The sequence below is a fragment of the Trachypithecus francoisi genome, unplaced genomic scaffold (genome assembly GCF_009764315.1).
Source record: "Trachypithecus francoisi isolate TF-2019V2 unplaced genomic scaffold, Tfra_2.0 Lachesis_group17, whole genome shotgun sequence".
In the NCBI taxonomy this organism is placed as follows: Eukaryota; Metazoa; Chordata; class Mammalia; order Primates; family Cercopithecidae; genus Trachypithecus; species Trachypithecus francoisi.
In genome coordinates this window covers 44032531-44053805 of record NW_022681462.1, presented here as the reverse complement: position 1 = coordinate 44053805, position 21275 = coordinate 44032531, and the positions used below count along the sequence as shown (strand labels likewise).

At 45.0% G+C, this 21275-nt stretch overlaps 1 protein-coding gene across 1 annotated transcript in view; it reads left to right on the top strand.

Annotated features, from left to right (window-relative positions):
• The window catches only part of SH3RF3 (SH3 domain containing ring finger 3), a 377754-nt gene that overhangs the window by 228146 nt on the left and 128333 nt on the right, over positions 1-21275 (top strand). Inside the window, exon 3 of the mRNA XM_033175502.1 lies at positions 15530-15625. Within this exon, the coding sequence (XP_033031393.1) occupies positions 15530-15625 (96 nt within the window). The remainder of the gene's footprint in view (positions 1-15529; positions 15626-21275) is intronic.

Genomic DNA, 21275 nt, shown 5'->3' with positions numbered 1-21275 from the left:
CATATGATGTGCAACATATTTTCACATTCCTGTTTACTACCTGTATATCTTCTTTGGTGAAGTGTCTTCTTTGGTGAAAGTCTTTGACTCACCATTCAATCAGACTGTTTTCTTATTGTTGAGTTTTAAGAGTTTTTTGTGTATTTTACATAATAATCCTTTATCGTAGTTGTCTTTTGATAATATTTTCTCCCAGTGTGTAGCTTGTCTTCTCATGATCTTGACAGTATCTTTTGCAGAGTACAAATTACTAATTTTAATGAAGTATAACTTACCAATTATTTCTTTTGTGGATCATGCTTTTGGTGGTATATCCAAAAAGTCATTGCCAAACCCAAGGTCATCTAGATTTTCTCCTACATTATAGTCTAGGAGTTTTATAGTTTTATATTTTACATTTAGGTCTGTGATCTATTTTGAGTTCATTTTTGTGAGGGGTGGAATGTTTATTTCTAGATTTTTTTGCATGTGGATGTCTAGTTTTCCTGCCACTGTTTATTTTAAAAACTATCTTTTCTCCATTGTATTGTCTTTGTTCCCTTGTCAAAGATCAGCTGACTGTATTTATGTGGGTCTATTTCTGGGGTGCTCTCTTCCATTCCGTTGATCTAGTTGTCTATTGTATTGCCAGTAACAGACTGTCTTCATTACTGTAACTTTATTTTCAATCTTGAAGTCATGTAATGTTGGCCCTCATTCTTCTCCTTCAGTATTTGTTGGCTATTCTAGGTCTCTTGCCTCTCCATATAAACTTTAGAAACAGTTTGTCAATATTCACAAAAGAACTTGCTGGTATTTTGATTGAGATTGTGTTAAATCTATACAACAGTTGAAAAGAACTGACATCTTGACAATATTGAGACTTCCAATCCATGAACATGAAATAGCTATTTGTTTAGTTCTCCTTTGATTTCTTCCATCTGAGATTTTTAGTTTTCCCTATATACATCTTGCACATGTTTTGTTACATTTATACTTAAGTATTTCATTTGTACCTAAGTATTTCATGATACCGTTTACATTTGTATCTAATGTAAATTGTATCATGTTTTAACTTTTAAATTTCATTTGTCCATTACTGGTACAGGTCGAGCATCACTAATCTGGAAATTTGAAATCCAGAATGCTCCACAATCCAAAATTTTTTGAGCACCAACATGATGCTGCAAGTGGAATATTCCACACCTGACCTTATGTAATGAGTTGTAGTCAAAATGAAGGCACACAACACACAGTTCCTTCAGCATCCTCAAGGGAAAAAAGACCCTCCCAGGCCCCTTCAGCTGTGATAATTTATTTTCCACACATGCCCAGATTCCCCCATGCAAACACAACCATAAAGGGTCATAAAATGACACTTGTGTAGCTACACATGCCAATGGCAGGTTCTCCATGTGCAAGGAGAGATTTCTATGACCATTGTTGATGAGGCAGATGATTCTGGAAAAAAATATTTTTAGAAGCCATCCAGCAGAATGTCTCCCCATCCACAGAGGACCCAATTCCTGGTCCCTTAACCACTTCTGATGTTTCCTTGCACCAAAAAAATAAATAAATAAATAAAATAAAGTATACACTTACCTTTTAATCAAAGTACAGCATTGTAAGTAGAGATGAAAGCCTGCCATTGTTTGTTGTTGCTGTTGTTTAACAGCTGATACAGGTATTCTGGAGGGGCTACTGTGCTGCTTAGTTACTCTGAATATGTAATTTTTTTACTGTATTAATATGTCATTTTTTTAACTGCTAAATATGTATGTGTGAATAATTGTAAGAATATGATTGCTTTTTGGTAGCATATAAATCCAGAGTCAGAAGTGAGGCTGATGCCACAACAACCACAGATGGTCCACATGGGTGACACCCTTTGCTTTCTGTAGGCTCGATGTATACAAACTTTGTTTCATGCACAAAATTATTAAAATGTTATATAAAATTACCTTCAGGTTATGTGTATAAGGTGTATATAAAACACAAATGTAGTTTGTGTTTAGACTTGAGTCCCATATCCAGGATATCTCATTATGTATATGCAAATATTCCAAAATCTGAAAACATCTGAAGTCCAAAACACATTTGTATCTCAAACATTTCAAATAAAAGATACACAGCCTGTATATAGGAAAGCAATTGACTTTTGCATATTAACCTTGTATCCTGCAACCTTGCTATAATCAAGTATTAGTTCTAGAAGTTCTTCAGTTGGTTCTTTCAGATTTTCTAAATAGGTGATCATGCGATCTGTAAACAAAGACAGTTTTATTTCTTTCCCCCCAATTCGTACACTTTTTATTTCCTTTCCTTGTCTTATTGTATTATCAAGTATTTTTAGTATGATGTTAAAAAGCAGGGGCAGAGAGTACATTCTTGCCTTGTTCTTGATCTTAGTGGGAAAGTTTAAAGTTTCTCACCATTAAGCTTCTCATAATTAAGGTGAACTGTAGGTTATTTCTAGATATTCTTTATCAAATTGAAGAAGTTCCTTTGTGTTTCTAGTTTACTGAGAGTTTTTATTATGAATGTGTATTCGATTTTGTTAAAAGCTTTTTCTTTATTAATATGAGCATGTGATTTTTCTTCTTTAGCTTGTGGATATGATAGATTACATTTATTGATTTTTATTTTATTTTATTTTTTTTGAAACGGAGTCTCGCTCTGTCGCCCAGGCTGGAGTGCGATGGCCGGATCTCAGCTCACTGCAAGCTCCGCCTCCTGGGTTTATGCCATTCTCCTGTCTCAGCCTCCCGAGTAGCTGGGACTACAGGCGCCCACCACCTCTCCCAGCTAGTTTTTTGTATTTTTAGTAGAGACAGGGGTTTCACCGTGTTAGCCAGGATGGTCTCGATCTCCTGACCTCGTGATCCGCCTGTCTCAGCCTCCCAAAGTGCTGGGATTACAGGCTTGAGCCACCGCACCCGGCCATTTATTGATTTTAAATGTTGAGCCAGCGGCCGGGCACAGGAGCTCATGCCTGTAATCCCAGCACTTTGGGAGGCCAAGGCGGGTGGATCACGAGGTTGGGAGATCGAGACCATCCTGGCTAACACAGTGAATCCCTGTGTCTACTAAAGAATACAAAAAATTAGCTGGGCGTAGTGGCGAGCACCTATAGTCCCAGCTACTCGGGAGGCTGAGGCAGGAGAATGGTGTGAACCCAGGAGGCGGAGGTTGCAGTGAGCTGAGATTGTGCCACTGCACTCCAGCCTGGGCAATAGAGCAAGACTCCATCTCAAAAAAAAAAAAAAAAAAAAAAATGTTGAGCCAGCCTTGCATACTGGGGATAAATTCCACTTGGCTGTGGTATATAATTCGTCTTATACCTTGTTGGATTAAATTTTCTATATTTTGTTGAGGATATTTGCATTTATGTTTATGAGATATATAGGTTTGTAATTTTCTTTTCTTGCAATGGCTTTGTCTGCTTTGGTATTAGGGTAACGTTAATCTCATAGAAGTTAGGAATTATTCTTTCTGCAAAGTATTCTTTTCATTTCTTTCAGAAGTGAAAGAGATTGTAGAGAATTGGTATAATTTCTTCATTTATATGTTTGGTAGAACTCACTAGTGAACTTATCTGGGCCTGGTGCTTTCTGTTTTGAAAGTTTATTAGTTATTTATTCAGTTTCTTCTTTTAAAACAGAGTCTCGCTCTGTTGCCTAGGCTGGAGTGCAGTGCCATGATCTCGGCTCACTGCAACCTCTGCCTCCCTGGTTCAAGTGATTTTCCTGCCTCAGCCTCCCAAGTCGCTGGGTCTGCAGGCATGCACCACCATGCCTGGCTAATTTTTTTTTAATTTTTAGCAGAGATGGGGTTTCACCATGTTGGTCAGGCTAGTCTTGATCTTCTGACTTCAAATGATCCGCCCACCTAAGCTTCCCAAAGTGTTACTCAGTTTCTTTAATAGGTAAAAGCCTATTGAATTATCTATCTCTTCTTGTATGAATTTTAGCAGATTGTCTTTTAAGAAATTGTTCTATTTCATCTGGTGCCGAGACCAGCGTGGTCGGGGAGACCTAAACCCAGCAACGCTAGAGGAATTAAAGACACACACACAGAAATATAGAGGTGTGAAGTGGGAAATCAGGGGTCTCACAGCCTTCAGAGCTGAGAACTCTGATCAGACATTTACCCACATATTTATTAACAGCAAACCCATCATTAGCATTGTTTCTGTAGATATTAGATTAACTAAAAGTATCCCTTATGGGAAATGAAGGGATGGGCCGAATTAAAGGAATAGGTTGGGCTAGTTAACTGCAGCAGGAACATGCTCTTAAGGCACGGATTGCTCATGCCATTGTTTGTGGCTTAGGAATGCCTTTAAGCGGTTTTCTGCCCTGGGAGGGCCAGATGTTCCTTGCCCTCATTCCCGTAAGCCCACAACCTTCCAGCGTGGGCATTAGGGCCATTATGAACATGTGACAGTGCTGTGGAGATTTTGTTTATGTCCAGTCTTGGGGCCAGTTTATGGCCAGATTTGGGGGGACCTGCTCCCAACAATCTGGGTTATCAAATCTGTGGGCATAGCATTATTCATAATATTCCTTTTTTTTTTTTTAACATCCATGGGACATAGGGGGATGCCCCCTCTTTTATTCCTGATATTAGGAATAAAAATATTAGGAATATTATCTTTTATTCCTGATATTCCTGTAATTTGTGTCCTCTGTGTTTTGTAGTTGGCTGGCTAGAAGCATATGATTTTTATTGATCTTTTTTGTTTCACTGATTTTTCTCTATTGCTTTTCTGTTTTCATTTTCATTGATGTCTTCTATTTCTTTTATTTCTTCTTTTTATTTAATTTACTCTTTTTTTCCTAGTGTCCTAAAGTGGAGGTTTAGATTATTTATTTTAGATCTTCCTTCTTTTCTTTTTTTTTTTTTTTTTTTTTTTTTTTTTGAGGCGGAGTTTCGCTCTGTCGCCCAGGCTGGAGTGCAGTGGCCGGATCTCAGCTCACTGCAAGCTCCGCCTCCCGGGTTTACGCCATTCTCCTGCCTCAGCCTCCCGAGTAGCTGGGACTACAGGCGCCCGCCACCTCACCCGGCTAGTTTTTTGTATTTTTTTTAGTAGAGACGGGGTTTCGCCATGTTAGCCAGGATGGTCTCGATCTCCTGACCTCGTGATCCGCCCGTCTCGGCCTCCCAAAGTGCTGGGATTACAGGCTTGAGCCACCGCGCCCGGCCGATCTTCCTTCTTTTCTAATCAGTGCATTCAGTGCTATAAATTTCCCTCTAAGCACTACTTTTGCAGCATCTCACAAATGTTGGTAAATTACATCTTCATTTTTATTGAGTTCAAAATATTTTTTAAATTTCTCTTGAGAGTTTTTCTAAGACCCAAGTGTTATTTTGAAGTATGTTGTTAAATCTCCAAGTATTTTGGGATTTACAGCTACTCTCTATTATGGATTTCTAATTTAAAGCCATTATGGTCTGAGAGTAGACATTGTATGATTTCTATTTGTTTAAATTTGTTAAGGTGTGTTTTGTGGACCAGAATATGGTCTATCTTGGTGAATGTTCCCTGTGGGCTTGAGAAGAATGTGTAATCTGCTGTTGTTGGATGAAATAGTCTATGGATGTCAATTGTATCCAGTAGGTTGATGGTGCCGTTAAGTGCTATTAAGTTCAGTTATATTCTTACTGATTTTCTGCTTGCTGTCTCTGTCCATTTCTGATTATTAAAGTCTCCAGCTGTAGTATTGGATTCAACTGCTTCTCCTTTTGTCAGTTTTTGCATCACGTATTTTGACACTGTTGTTAGGTGCATGTAATGTAAGGATTATTATGTCTTCTTGGAGAATTGACCCCTTTGTCATTATGTAATGCCCCTATTTATTCTGATAACTTTTCTCACTCTGAAGTCTGTTTTGTTTGAAATTAATACGAATATCTTTCGATTAGTGTTAGCATGTTACCTCTTGCTTCATTCATTTGCTGTTAGTCTACTTGTGTGTATATATTTAAAGTGGGTTTCTTAACATATAGTTGTGTCTTCTTTTATCAACTTACAATTTTTAATTTGTATATTTAATCTGTGTATTTTCAAAGTGATGTGTGATAGAGTCAGGTTAAATTTGACCATATTTGCATTATTTTATTATATTTGTTGCCCTTGTTTTATTTGTTTTGTTTTGTTTTGTTTTTGAGACAGAGTCTCGCTCTGTCACCCAGGCTGGAGTGCAGTGGCCGGATCTCAGCTCACTGCAAGCTCCGCCTCCCGGGTTCACGCCATTCTCCTGCCTCAGCTTCCCGAGTAGCTGGGACTACAGGCACCCGCCACCTCGCCCGGCTAGTTTTTTGTATTTTTTAGTAGAGACGGGATTTCACCCTATTAGCCAGGATGGTCTCGATCTCCTGACCTCGTGATCCGCCCGTCTCGGCCTCCCAAAGTGCTGGGATTACAGGCTTGAGCCACTGCGCCCGGCCTGCCCTTGTGTTTTGTTACTTTTCCTGTCTTTCACTCTTTTTCTGTCTTTTGTGGTTTTTATTGCGCATTTTACATTTTCTATTTTCTCTCTTTTTTAGCATATCAGTTGTACCTTTTTTTTACTTTTTTAAATGGTTGCATTGGGGTCTGCAATATTCATTTACAATGAATTCAAGCCCACTTTCAAATAACTCTATGCTGCTTTGCAAGCAGTATGAATACTTGTAATAACAAAATAGTATTTAGTTCTCTCTCCTGTTGCTTGTATCATTGCTGTCATTCATTTCTCTTGTACATGAGCATTGTAAGTGTATGTAACACACACACATACAAGCATAAAATGATCAAATACATTGTTTTTATTTTAAATAGTTATTTGTTAAATCAATTAAGAATAGCAAAAATAATAGTTTTTTTTTTTTTTTTTTTTTTTTTTGAGGTGGAGTCTCGCTTTGTCGCCGGGACTGGAGTGCAGTGGCCGGATCTCAGCTCACTGCAAGCTCCGCCTCCCGGGTTTACGCCATTCTCCTGCCTCAGCCTCCTGAGTAGCTGGGACTACAGGCACCCGCCACCTCGCCCGGCTAGTTTTTGTATTTTTAGTAGAGACGGGGTTTCACCGTGTTAGCCAGGATGGTCTCGATCTCCTGATCTCGTGATCTGCCCGTCTCGGCCTCCCAAAGTGCTGGGATTACAGGCTTGAGCCACCGCGCCCGGCCCCAAAAATAATAGTTTTAAGTTTACTGCCATTCCTTCTCTGATGCATTGCCTTTCTTTCTGTAGACTGAATTTCTGATCTATATTATTTTCCTTCTCTCCAAAGAACTTTTTAAAAACATTTCTTGCAAGGCACATTTACTGGCAATGCATTCACTCAATTCTTGTTTGTTTTAGAAATCTTTATTTATGCTTCACTTTCGAAGGATAATTTCACAGGGTACAGAATTCTAGGTTGGTAGGTTTTTTCTTCTGTCAACACCTTAAATATTTCACTCCACTCTCTGGCTTGCATTTTCTTTTGAAATTTCAAATGTAACTCTTTTCCTTTGCTCCTTTATAGGTAACGTGTTTTTTCCCCTTTGGCTTCTTTCAGGATTTTTTCTTTATCTTTTATTTTACGTAGTTTGAAAGTGCTATTCCTAGGTGTCATTTTTCTGGCATCTATCCTGCTTGTTGTTCTCTGAGCTTCCTGGATCTGTGGTTTGGTGTCTGAGAGTAATTTGGAGAAATTCTCAGTTATTATTGTTTCAAATATTCCTTCTGTTCCTTTCTTTCTTCTCCTTCTAGTATTCCTATTACATATGTATAATCGCCCCACAATTCTTGCTTTGAAGTTGTCCTACAGTTCTTGGATGTTCCATTATGGTTTTTTTTTTTCCTGTTTGCTTTTCCATGGTGGAGGTTTCTATTGAGATATCCTCAAGCTCAGAGAGTCTTTTCTCAGCTGTGTCCAGTCTCCTAATAAGCACATCAAAGGCATTCTTCATTTCTGCTACAGTGTTTTTGATTGCTAACATTTCTTTTCTGGCTCTTTATCTTTGCTTACATCGCCCATCTGTTCTTACATGCTGTCTAGTTCATGCATTGAAGCCCTTAGCATGTGGATCATGGTTGTTTTGTATTCCTGGTCTTACAAATCTAACATCAGTTGTCACATCTCAGTCTGGTTCTGATGCTTGCTCTGTCTCTTCAAACTGTGGCGTTTTTTTGCTTTTCAGTATGTCCTGTGATATTTTCAGACATGAAGGACTGATGGACCGGTAAACAGAACTGCTGTAAATAGGCCTTTAATGCTGTGGGGGCCTTTGATGCTGTGGGGGCCTTTGATGCTGTGGGGGCCATGCGGCCACAAATGTTCTATAGTCCTGGGATCAGGTCTCAATCTTTCATCTAGCCTATGGCCCCGGTCTGTGAACTTCCCCAGTGCTTCTCAGTTTCCCCCACTCCTCTGTAGGTGAGACAGGATGGCTACAGTGGGCTGAAGTTGGGTATTTCCCTTGCCCCAGTAGGTAAGGCTCTCATGAAACCCCAATGGGGGCCAGATGTAGTGGCTCACACCTGTAATCTCAACACTTTGGGAGGCCAAGGCAGGCAGATGACTTGAGGTCAGGAATTCGAGACCAGCCTGGCCAACATGGTGAAACCTTGTCTCTACTAAAAATGCAAAAATGAACTGAGTGTGGTGGCACACACTTGTAATCCCAGCTGCTTAGGAGGCTGAGGCAGAAGGATCGTGAGACTCTGTCTCAAAACACACACACACACACACACACAGCACCCCAATGGGTGAGGCTCTGGTTAACTGGTTTATCCTGTATGTGGATCTTATTGAGCAGAGAATGCTCTGGCATGTTTCACAGTGGTTCCTCTTCCCCTCCCCCTGCCAGAAGCACCAGTGGATTTTTCTCTGATATTCACTATGAAGACTTAGTGGAGCTGCTCCTTGAGGCACAGTTCACAAAGGTGTGCGGCCCCCCAGTGACTGGGCCCCTGCAGTTCTTACCTCTCAGGCTGTCCACACTGAACCTCCAGCACACATCATTTACAGTTCAGGCTCTCCTAACCCAGCACTGCTTCCCACAGAGGCTGCTGCTCGGGGATTTCTGGTATTTCCCTATTGATCTCTTGAATTTGGGGGGGCAGCAGTTTGCCCTGTGACCTCAGTTCTCTTAGAGATCTAAGAAGAAGAGTTGCTTTTTCAGGTTGTTCAGCTTTTTTACTCGTTGTTAAGATGGAGTGGTGACTTTCAGCTTCTTACATTCTAGACTGGTAGCTGGACACCCCTCCCCCGTTAGCTTTCTTTATTGAATGGTGTGTGTGCTAATACAGCTTTAGCAACCACCTCCTAATGACAGTTACTGTGGCGGTTGTATTTAACTAAAAGCCCCAGACACTGTTTTATTTCATTCGTCTTCTTTTTTTTTTTTTTTTGAGACGGAGTCTCGCTCTGTCGCCCAGGCTGGAGCGCAGCGGCTGGATCTCAGCTCACTGCAAGCTCCGCCTCCCAGGTTCACCCCATTCTCCTGCCTCAGCCTCCTGAGCAGCTGGGACTACAGGCGCCCGCCACCTCGCCTGGCTAGTTTTTTGTATTTTTTAGTAGAGACAGGGTTTCACCGTGTTAGCCAGGATGGTCTCGATTTCCTGACCTCATGATCCACTCGTCTCGGCCTCCCAAAGTGCTAGGATTACAAGCTTGAGCCACCATGCCCGGCCTTCATTCGTCTTCTTATCAAGGAACACTTATTTAATTTTTTAAGCCTAAATGTAGAAATTTACAATTTGCATGTATCCATGGTCCCGGCTGTCACTGCCGACTGCACTTGTAAACTACGATCCTGCCATCGCAGGTGTCCGTCCCTTTCACTGTGGCATTGCCTGGAAATCAACTTTCTTTACAAAAGAAAAGTACATTTTTGATATTTGGTTTTTCAACATTAAAAAAAATTTCAGAGTGGAAATATACGTGTCATTTAGAAGCACAAGAAAATTGCATACTTCTTGCTGTCTTCCTGAATTTGTTTTCTGGCGTATAAGACAATTCTCTTATGAAACTATTAAATACTTGGTATTCACTGAGATTATTTGAAAAATAGGAAAGAAAAAATAAATATAAAAGTGTTCTACCTCTTCTATCTCCTAGAATTATCTATTCTTTAAATTTTGGCATATATATTTTCAAACTTTTTCTAGGTATATATATATATTTAAAATATTTCAACCAAAAATAGTAAAATTAATGATGACATTCCACTTTACGGACACCATGCAAATGGGTTTGTATCTTACTTTGCTTTTTTCATTTAAAAATAACTATTAAGTCCACTAAGCAAATTACGGTACATTCATATAATGGAATTTCACTGTGTAGTTAGTGAGGGAGATCTGTATGTACTGTCACTAAATGACCTTTAGACTAAATTAAGTGGAAAAAGGCAAGATACAGAAAAGTGTGGTGAGTTCGCTACCATTTATATCTTTCTAAAAGATATGTATGTTTGTGCATGTATATATATACATACTTGAGGAGAATATCTGTACTTCTGGAAGGCTATACAAGAAACTTTTTGGCTGGGCATGGTGGTTCATGCCTGTAATCCCGGCACTTTAGGAGGCTGAGGTGGGAGGATCACTTGAGCCCAGGAGTTTGAGACTGGCTTGAGCAGCATAGTGAGACCTTGTCTCTACAAATAATAATAAACAAAATTAGCTGTGTGTGGTGGCACACGCCTGTGGTCCCAGCTACTCAGGAGGCTGAGTGGGGAGGATCACTTGACCCTGGAAGGTCAAAGCTGCAGTGAGCTATGATCGTTCCACTGCACTCCAGCCTGGGCTACAGAGCAAGACCTCATCTCAAAAATATATAAATAAATGAACAAAAAGAAACTTACTAATGATTGCTTTGTGAAAGGTAAGCTGAAATACCAGAGATCAGAACTGGGATTCGTTTTTTAAATTTATTTTATTTTATTTTATTTTATTTTTTGGGACAGAGTCTCACTCTCACCCAGGCTGGAGTGGAGTGGCACGATCTTGGTTCACTGCAACCTTCGTCTCCCGGTTCAAGAGATTTTCATGCCTCACCCTCTAGAGCAGCTGAGATTACAGGCACGTGCCACTGTGCCCTGCTCATTTTTTTTTTTTTTTTTAATAGAGACAGGGTTTTGCCATGTTGGCCAGACTGGTCTCGAACTCCTGGCCTCAAGTGATCTGCCTACCCTGGCCTACCAAAGTACTGGAATTACAGGTCTGAGCTACTGTGCCCATCCTGCTTTTTGAATTTTTTATTTATTATTATTATTATTTTTTGAGATGGAGTCTTGCTCTCGTCGCCCAAGCTGGAGTGCAGTGGCGAAATCTCAGCTCACTGCAACCTCTGCCTCCCGGATTCAAGCAATTCTCCTGTCTCAGCCTCCCAAGTAGCTGGGATTACAGGCACATGGCACCATGCCTGGCTAATTTTTGTATTTTTAGTAGAAACGGAGTTTCACCATGTCGGCCAGGCTGGTCTTGCACTCCTGAACTCAGGTGATCCGCCCACCTCGGCCTCCCGAAGTGCTGGGATTACAGGCATGAGCCACCGTGCCTGGCCTGTTTTTTGAATTTAATATTAACATTTCTCTTTTAATTTCCATGATTTCTCTCCTATATCATTTTTAATGACTGAGTGTATTCCATCAAATGTACAATACTGTAATTTATTTAACCCGTCCCTGTTTGCTTTGCATTTGTCTTTAGTTTTTCTCTAGTTTAACAAACACTGTAATGAATGTCTTCAGTGACATTCTTTCTGCACACTTGAGTTTTCTTAGAATACAGTTCCTAGAAGTGGCATTGTTAGCTCAGAGGGTGCACAGGCTTCCAAGGCTTTGATATTTGATAGGAATCACCAGAGTGCCTGCCCTACATTTATATCCCCACCAAAAATGGGAAAATGCCTGTTCCGTGCATACTGGCCACCACTGTGAGTTGGCTTTATGTTTCTCATTGCTAATTTGACAGGCAAAAGGAACAAAAGGGGACTCTTCCTGTTTAAAACTGTGTTTCTTTGATTATTGGCCAGGTATGCCATTTTAAAATATGTTTAATGGAAATTTGTTTTTCTTCTTTCAAGAGTTCCCTGATTTTTGGCCTTGGCCTGTTTTTCTCCTAAGGTATTTATCTGCCTTTCCTCTGTTTTTTTAAGTCTTTATATAGTAAAGACATTAAGCCTTTGTCTCTCATGTATCCTGCAAGTATTTTTCTAGTTTATTTGCCTTTTTGCTTTGTTTCTGCTATTTTTAACATCAAGTATTTAGTTTTGCTGTAGCCAAATCTTTGTTATCATACCTTGAAATACATTCCCCTGTTCAAGATTAAACATCTATTCATATTTTCTTCTTGGACATTCAAGTTTAAATCTTATGGAATGAATTTTGGCATATACAGTGGATTAGAGAACTAATTTTATTTTTTTAGTGATTAGCCAATTTTAGTCACATTTTCTAACTGATTATTGCTGGTATATGAAAAAGTCAATGGTTTTTATGTATTTATCCTAAAATTGGCAGCCTTTCTTAAATTCTTATTCTAATATTCGCTTGCTTCTGTATTTTTCTAGGTCGAATTATATACCCTTCTTTCTAATATTTATGCTTCTTGTCTTATTTTTCTATTTATTTGGCTCTAATTTCTAGACCAGTGTTAGATACCAGTGTGGACAGCATGGTATTTTCTTTAAAAAAAAAAAAGAAACAAAATTAATCTGGTATTTTCTTCTTTTTGTTTTTAATTTCTATAAAATTAAATTTCTATCTCATGATATTTTGCTGTTCTGACTGCACTGACGTGTGGGAAGCCTTTGGTTACCTCTCCCTTTATGTGATCAGCGAAGCCTTAGGCCCTTAGGCTGATCTGAGCTGGGCCAGTCATGTCTTGGGCCTCTGCTGGTGGTGAACTTGAGAGGCAGGTCAGTCACAAGAGTTCTGGAGCATTCTGTGGGTGCCTCCCCCAAGCCAGGGCTCCATTCTAGTGCCCTCGTGGTGATTAGAAAAGCACCCCCCAGCCACACTCGGCTGGACGCGGTGGCTCACGCCTATAATCCCAGCACTTTGGGAGGCCGAGGTGGGCAGATCATGAGGTCAGGAGATCGAGACCATCCTGGCCAACATGGTGAAACCCCATCTCTACTAAAATACAAAAAAAAAAAAAAAAGAATTAGCTGGGCGTGTTGGTGCACACCTGTAGTCCCAGCTACTCGAGAGGCTGAGACGGGGGTTGCTTGAACTCAGGAGGCAAAGGTTGCAGTGAGCCGAGATTGGGCCATTGCACTCCAGTCTGGCGATAGAGCGAGACTCCATCTAAAAAACACACAAAAAGAAAAAAAGAAAAAAGAAAACAAAGAAAAGCCCCCCCACACTCAAAGCTGAGCGTTGCTGGAGGGATGCTCTGCTAAGTGCCCCCAGACCTGAGGCTGACTTTTGGGCCGTGTGAAGTGATATGATGCTCTTAGAATGCTTTTTATGTTTTCTAGCCTATAATGTCAGTTGGAAAAAGTGGCATTGTAAAGTCATAAATCTTTTTGGTTTGGGTGTTTTTGAACCTGGGGTTTGGGGGAGAGGATGGGGAAAGCGAGGGCTGTGACTGCCTCTGGTGGCCCCCACGCTCTACTTGTTCTCCTGGGAGAGGGCGGTTTGGAAGAGGTGTGGGAGGAGCTTCCCAGCACAGAGCCAGGCCTACCCTCTTTCTGTGTGATCCCAGATGGGCTGTCCAGCTCTGTTAGATCAATGCTGCCTCACCTCGAATGGACACCAAACCCTATGGCCCCCTTGGCTCCCTGTGAAGCAGTTTTCTCTGATGATTTCATGGACCCCACCAGCCTAAAACATGTCTTCCTCTGACCCCAAAAGAGGCCTGTAAGTCCCGAATTGCTGCTTTGCATTAGAGCATCAGAGGCTCCTTGAAAAGGCGGGTGGCACACTCAGCTCTGATGGGCTTCTCCATGAGGCCACTCTTGGTCATCCCCTCCTTAGCCTGTTAAAGTCACACATGGGCCAGCTGGTCTAGCAGAGAACAAATAACGGGAGCAGTGTAGGCTGACAGGCCTTGGGGTGTTCCATGACGCATCTGGCTGCCAAAGGAAGGATGGTTCTGGAGGAGGGAACAGAGGTTCACCAAAGGCTCTTGGAGTGACACCCGTCTTGCCCAGGCCATTGATGTGGTGGTCTCTCTCTTTCTCTCTCTCTCTTTTTTTTTTTTTTAAGATGGAGTCTCGCTCTGTCACCCTGGCTGGAGTGCAAAGGTGCGATCTCAGCTCACTGCAACCTCTGCCTCTGGGGTTCAAGAGATTCTCCTGCCTCAGCCTCCCAAGTAGCTGGGACTATAGGCACGCACCACCATGCCTGGCTAATTTTTGTGTTTTTTGTAGCGACTAAATTTCACCATACTGATCAGGCTGGTCTCAAACTGCTGATCTCAGGTGATCCACCCACCTTGGCCTCCCAAAGTGCTGTGATTATAGGCGTGAACCACCACGCCCGCCTGTCTGTCTCTCATGACACTTGCTGCAGCTGTTATCTCCCTCCCCCAGGGCTCCTCTCTGGTCACGTCCCCCTGTGAGTCCACACCTCTCCTCTGTCCTTTTCCTCTCCCTCCCTCCCTCCCTCCCTCCTTCCCACACTGCCCTGCCCTTTGTCTCTGTGTCTCCTGGCACCTGTGACAGTGTCCTGGGTATTTCCTTCCTTGATGACTTCCCATCTCCCAGTCTCAACTCCCCCGAAAGCCCATCTTTCCTCCTTGCTCCCTGCCTCTTCCTTTCTCCTTCCATCTGTTTCCACTTTGTGCATTTGTACTTGGTATTGTTTAATATTCCAAAGAATTTAAGAGGGTTATTGAAAGCTTTATGTGCCCACGACTCTAAATAAATGTAGTTGGATTGGGGTTTTTTTTGTTGTTGTTTTTCTTGGATGGAGCCAGAATCTTAAAGCCTTTTCTACTTAGCTGAATTTATTTTTATTCCAAATATTTTTTTCATTAAATAAATAATAGGAGTTGCATTTTAAAGTCCTAACTGTACGGTACATTGCCAGGCTTTCTCATTTGGGGCTTTTTGCAGCTATTATCAGTCGTGTCAGAAAGAGAGGGTTCTGGCCGGGTGCAATGGCTCACACCTGTAATCCCAGCACTTTGGGAGGCCAAGGCGGGCAGATTGCCTGAGCTCAGGAGTTCAGAATCAGCCTGGGCAACATGGCGAAACACCGTCTCTACCAAAAAATTAAAAAATTAGCTGGGTTTGGTGGCACATGCCTGTAATCCCAGCTAATCGGGAGGCTGAGACAGGAGAATCGCTTGAACCCGGGAGGCGGAGGCTGCAGTGAGCTGAGATTGCGCCACTGCACTCCAGCCTGGGTAGCAGAGCGAGACTCCGCCCTTCCCTCCAAAAAAATAGAAAGAAAGAGAGGGTGCTCCTGGGTGAAGATGTCAGATACCTGCATGGATGATGCACTCTTCTTGGACACATTCCGTGGAATCTCTTCCGAGCCTCCACAGTACTAACCAGCGTCTTGTTTCCTTTTGCATTGTGTGTATGTCCCTGTGCTTGTGTCCACGTTGGACCCGCAACTGCAGGACGAGATTCTGACGGTGCTCAGGAGAGTGGATGAGAACTGGGCGGAAGGCATGCTGGGAGACAAGGTCGGGATCTTCCCGCTCCTGTACGTGGAGGTAAGACTGTGCCGCCCTCCCACGTTTGCCTCCTTCTTGCCCACCCTTGTTTCACTACAGTGGGGTCACCTGACGTTGAAACCCGTTTTCTGAGAGAGAAAGAGGATCCTCCACAATAGCCTCTAGCCAGAGAGCTGCTGTGTGGGGGCTTTGATTCACCTCACGGGGTCGGTGCTGTGAGCACTGCCTTGGCCAGTTTTGAATGGTCTGTCCCAGGCCTGGCTGCAAATCGTCTCACCATGTGGGCAGTGACAGCAGGGCCCCCTTGTGCGCCTTCCCCGTTTTCTCAAGGGTCCTGTGCGCCTGGCACCCACATTTCTGAAACCCCCACACGTGCAGCTGCTCTTTTCTCATGAGCTCCAGAGGGGAGGATCCTGTCCCGAGGCACCATTTTCCCACTGCACGCGGATTGGAAGGAACCGTTGCTGGCCGTCTGCAAAGTCCTCCTTGGACTCTGGGTTATTGAGCAACTTCCCTGCCTGAGAGGCACCACAGCAAAGGTGCTTTGAGGCTAATTCCAGACCTACGAATTTCCTTTCCCTTTTCTGTAACTAAAGCACCAGGTTTCTAGTGAGTACGTTTAGGGTAGCTGCTGCGCCGGGAGCATCTTAGCACATGTGTCTTTAAAACACCTGCTAGCGTTGGGCTGTGTGTGTATGTATGTAGAGTATTTGCCTATGGCGTGTATGCCTGCCATTTGTCAGTGCAAGGCCACACGTGCACATTGGTGAGCTGACTGCATGCTTTCATTCCTGTAACCACCAGTGTCATCCCGTAAGAGGGGCTTCAGTGGATGCTTCCTGAGTGCTTGTTGTATGCCAGACACTTGTAAGTACTAGATCATTTAACCTTCTCAGCAACAATGGCATGTGAAAACCGTGAATGGCCCTGCTTTACAGATGAGCAGAGGTGCAGAAAGGTTACGTAGCATTCTCAGGGTCCTACAGCCGAGGAGTGGCAGAACCAAGGTTGGAGTGCAGGCCTCTTGGCCCTAGACTTAGCTGGCCCTTCGCTCTCCTGCCCTCACAGCATCTCCTGCCTGTCCACTGTCTCTGGCTAATGAACTGCAGTTTACTCAGCTCAGTGCTGGGCTCCATGTGTCCCCCCTGTCTAACACACTTAAGGGCTTCAGAGTTGGCACCGAAAGCCCACGGGTGACACGGCCAACTTTGCCACACCTACCACGCAGTGTGCAGATACTTAGTTTGTTTAAAACATGTCAATTCCCCGTTGCCTACAGGATAAAGTCCAAGTGCTTTAGGGTGGTATTCAAAACCCTTTGCCGTTAGGCCATAGTCTATTTTGCAGCCTTGTCTCTCATTTCTTACCTTCTTCCCCAAATATTCGGGACCAGTAGTTCTCGCACATTTAGTTTGAATGTGCTGCTCAAGCCATCTGAGGCCCTCCCACAGCCATGGCAGATGATTCGCACACACACACTCTCCTGTAAGATTCACATCTGCCCTCAACACTTTGTGAGTTTCCATGTATTTGCACATTTGCTTCAGCTTTTCTGTCCTGGTGCTTAAGACCAAAGAACTTAATGCCTGAACACCACTTACAGTGCTGTCCAGAAGTCAGAAATTTGAGTTCTTGGGCATTTTTTATCTGACGAAACTTTTTTCTCCAGGCAAAATCTTACTGGGATGCCCATCATATACGTGAATGTTCACAGAAACTTCATTACGATGGCCCCAAACAGCACACCACTCAAGTGTCCATCAACAGTGGGAGGGCTGAGGAAAATGCAGTATATCCATACAATGGGATGCTATCCCACCGTGGCTGTGAATGAAAGAGTAACGCCTTTAAGGGCATAGACAAATCTCCAAGACAAAGTTTTGAAAGAAGTTAGACATAAAAATATATGCTGTATGGGTTTTTTAGGAGGTTCAAAAGCAGGCAGAACTCCTCTGTTGTGACAGAAGTCAGAGCAGTGGTGACCTTGGGGATTCTGACCGGAAGAGGTAAGGAGGTTTTGGGCTGCAGAAAGGTTTCATGTCCTGATCTCGGGACGGCTGCACAGATTATGCAGCTGTGAAATGGTGTCCCGTTAAGGTTTGTGCACTTCTAACTGCAATTTCAAAAGCTAAAAGCAAATCTTACAGGGCAGGTAAGATCTTACCAAGGCAGCTGACAGCAGCAGAGGTGGCTGAAGCCTGCGTTGGGCCCCTCAGCCCCTCCTCTGGAAGAAGCTGTCAGGCACCACTGGGAGCAGGCCTGAGACCCAGTCCAGCAGGCTGTCATCTCTTCCTGGCTCCACAGGCACACTCAGAGACAAACTGAGGAGTCAGTTGCATCTGTGCCTGCCTGCGGCATGACTGCCTGTGGGTCTGAAAGCCACCTTAAAGCCCTCCTCCCTCAGGGCCATGAGGAGGGCTCCACAGCCCCACCTGCCCCTGCACCCACTCACAGGTTCTGCCTCCACTCTTGAGCACAGCCCATTCCACCCACCTGGATAGGAAGCCCTGGACTGCCCTTGAGGATCAGAGATGCAGACCTCCCCCCGAGCATCCTTGGGCAGGGGCCCCACTGCCCCTCCTGCCCCTTCCTGAGATGGCTGCCCATGCAGTGCTGGCCCCACGCCACACACCCATAACCTGGCGGCCTCGGCTCTGACACAGGCCCTGGGGCTCTCAGCAGCCACTGAAGACCAGCCTAAACAGGTGTTTCGTGGGACTTTTCATTCCTTATGTATTTACTGTGTGCACCCCACACACCGCATGGATCCTGGTGGATCAGAAAGTCCTGGTTTGGCCCAAACTGCTTCCCTCTGGGAGGCCGCACAGGCATTTGAGGTGGAAGCTTGGGTGTTTGGCAGGGTTCCTGAGAGAGTCAGACCCACTTGCCAGGAGGGAGCCTGATGCTTCTGTTTTGGGCTACTGCGCAGGCAGCTGGCACAGTCCCAGTGATGCTTGTCCCCTGGTGCTTGAAGGAATGCAGCAGACCCGTCGCCTCACACTAGAGGGTATCTTCTTTCATGCTCACTAAGCTTGGATTGCACCAAGGTGTCCTCCACAGCCGCTCCAGCTGGGATCCGCAGGCACCTGGCAGGGTTCTGCCCAGCACACAGCTGCCCTGTGGGCTTCACCGAGGGACTCCCACCTCGCCTGGCCTCACCTGGCCTCAGCCTGCCGTCAGCGCGGTGCAGGCCATGATGCTAAGCCCGCGGTGGATCTTACAAAGTAAATGTGAGTGTGCCCTGCGCAGTGCTCTCCCTCCGTGGCTGTATCTCCGCCTGGGCCTGCCAGTGGCACAGTGAGCTGAAGGGCACACACCTGGCCTGGAGCCAGCCTGGCCTTGCACTGCTGCAGCTGCTTTTGGAGGAGGTGGAGCCCACTCTGGACATACCTACATTTCCCTCTGCTGTTCTATAGAAATAATCCTGTCTCCGCAGCCCTTGGCGCCCACCTGCCACAGGCATTCATTCACCCATGAGCTGGGCCTGCTGCCCCTGGGCACTGACCCCATCTGTGCTGTGCTCACCAGAGATGCCTCACTCTGTGCCCAGCTCTTCTGCCCACAGCTGCAGCCACCGTCCCATGCCCTGGAACCTGCCTCCTTGTCCTTTTCTCCCATCATTTTGCAAAAGGATGTGAGAAACTCTCCTGCGGCCGTCCCCACACCATGACCCAGGATACATCTCCCTGACACCTGTTCATCAGATGCCAGCTGGGCAGCACCCCTTGCCAGGAGCCTAGGCTGACCCTGCCCCAGTGTCCATTCGGGCACAGAGAGGAGCGGGCCGGGCCTCTCACCCTCTGGAACTCTAGTCCAGCGGATGGGACAAGAATTAAATCCAGACACTCCACAGGGCCTTCCTTCCGGGTCTTTAGTCCTTGAGGTTTTTCAGAATTTCAGAAGGTGCTTGTTCTAAGGGGAGTGAGGATGAGCCAACCCGAGGAATTCTCCTCAATGGGCCAGGGTGGGGTGAACTCGCAGGAGGATGGCAGGCGAGGGACTCTGTCGTCCAGAGTTCTGCCCTCTCTGTAGTATGAGTGCCGGGGCTGAGTACCCTTACAGCCCCCCTCTCTTTTTGCACAGGGTCCAAGCCGACCTGCCTGGGATCAGGCCTCAGCCCAGCCCTCGGCTGTTCCCTGGGAACAGGGCCCAGTCCTCATAGGCCCTGATGACAGGACCATGAGCAGCCCACGGGCAGTTCAGGGTGATGTAGGCTTCAGAGCAGACCTGACTGGGCCCAGCTTGTCCTACATCACCTGCACATTGGGGGCATGGCCTGTGGTCAGCCCCTTTACCTTCCTGAGCCTCAGTTTCCCCCCTCAAACAAGGGCAGTGGCAGACGTCTTGGGCTAGCCATGAGGCGTAGAGAAGATAAGAACACACAGGCCGGGCTGGCTGGGGCAGGCGGAGAGCCACTGTTGTGTGCTGGTGGTGGTGGTATAAATGTTTGTGGAGTGAGAACTGCTCCTCAGTCCATTCCTGTATTGATTGAAGATCTCCGTGTCATTCCTGAGCACTGAACACATTTGGCCTGGTGTAGCTGAATGGGTTAGAAGGCAGGGCAGTTTCCTGCCTGAGTGAGGTTGGCAGTTGGATGATGTCAACAAAACCAGGACACAGGTCCAGGGTGTGAACTAGGAGAGGCAGCCCTCTTGGAAGCTGTCGTTAAGGAGCGTTGTCAGAAATCAGCTCGGTTTGGAGAGACTTGGAGGCGGGACACAGGCTGCCTCTGGCTGCTCACACAGAGCCTGGGTGGGCGGCTTGCATGGAGACTTAGAAGGCATGTTAGCAAACACACCAGTGACTCTTGTCTGCAAGGAAAACCTCCCCCTGGGGCCAGAATCCTGATCCAAAGGTGGTTCAAAAAATGATGAAAGGCAGCAGACACAAGTGTCAAGCTCTGCCTCCATGTTGGCAACATCAGTTGTCCAGGTAGAGTAATGCGGAGACCCGGATCTCAAGGAACCAACTAAAAAAGACCCCCCAGAGGTAGTGCTTTATTTATCCTGAATACGATATTCAGAAATTTGCTGCTCCAAGCGTTGCTGGTGTGTGTGTGAGTGGTCACCTAGATAGACCCTCATGCCCCCACCCCACACACGCACATGGTGGCATCGCAAGGATCCTTAGAGACAGCCAGCATCCCAGCATCTCTGACAGTAAACGGGGGGGGGGGGGGCGGGGAGGAAGAGGGACCCCTTCCTATGTTCCCCCAAGTTTCCATGGTGAACAGTGACCATCCTGTGCCTAGACAGACCTGAGTCTGCAACGTGAGGACAGACAGAGGGTGGGTGCGGAGCACCTGTCCCGGCAGCCAACACACATCCCAGACAGCTCTGTTCAGGAAGGAACAGAGAGCCACTCAGTGTCCGAGCTATTTTGCGGCCTTTGGATTTGGCTTCAGATGAAAAAGTAGGTGCCTTTCCCCGGGGGAAGGTCTAGAATTTAATTAGAGCTGTAACTGTTTATTCTTGGCATTTTCCATTGATTGTCTGCTTCTGTTTGAGCAGATTTTCAGGAGCATGTGATGGGTGCACACTCCTCTCCACTTGGCTAATAAGAAGTGTGAAGCCTGAGGGTGTTGGACCTCTGTGGACCAGCAGGGAGTTGGTCTATGTCGTGAGATGCTGGAGCACGTGGTGAGCAATGGGTCACAGATGAGAGGTGGAGGTGGGGCCCAGCTGATGAT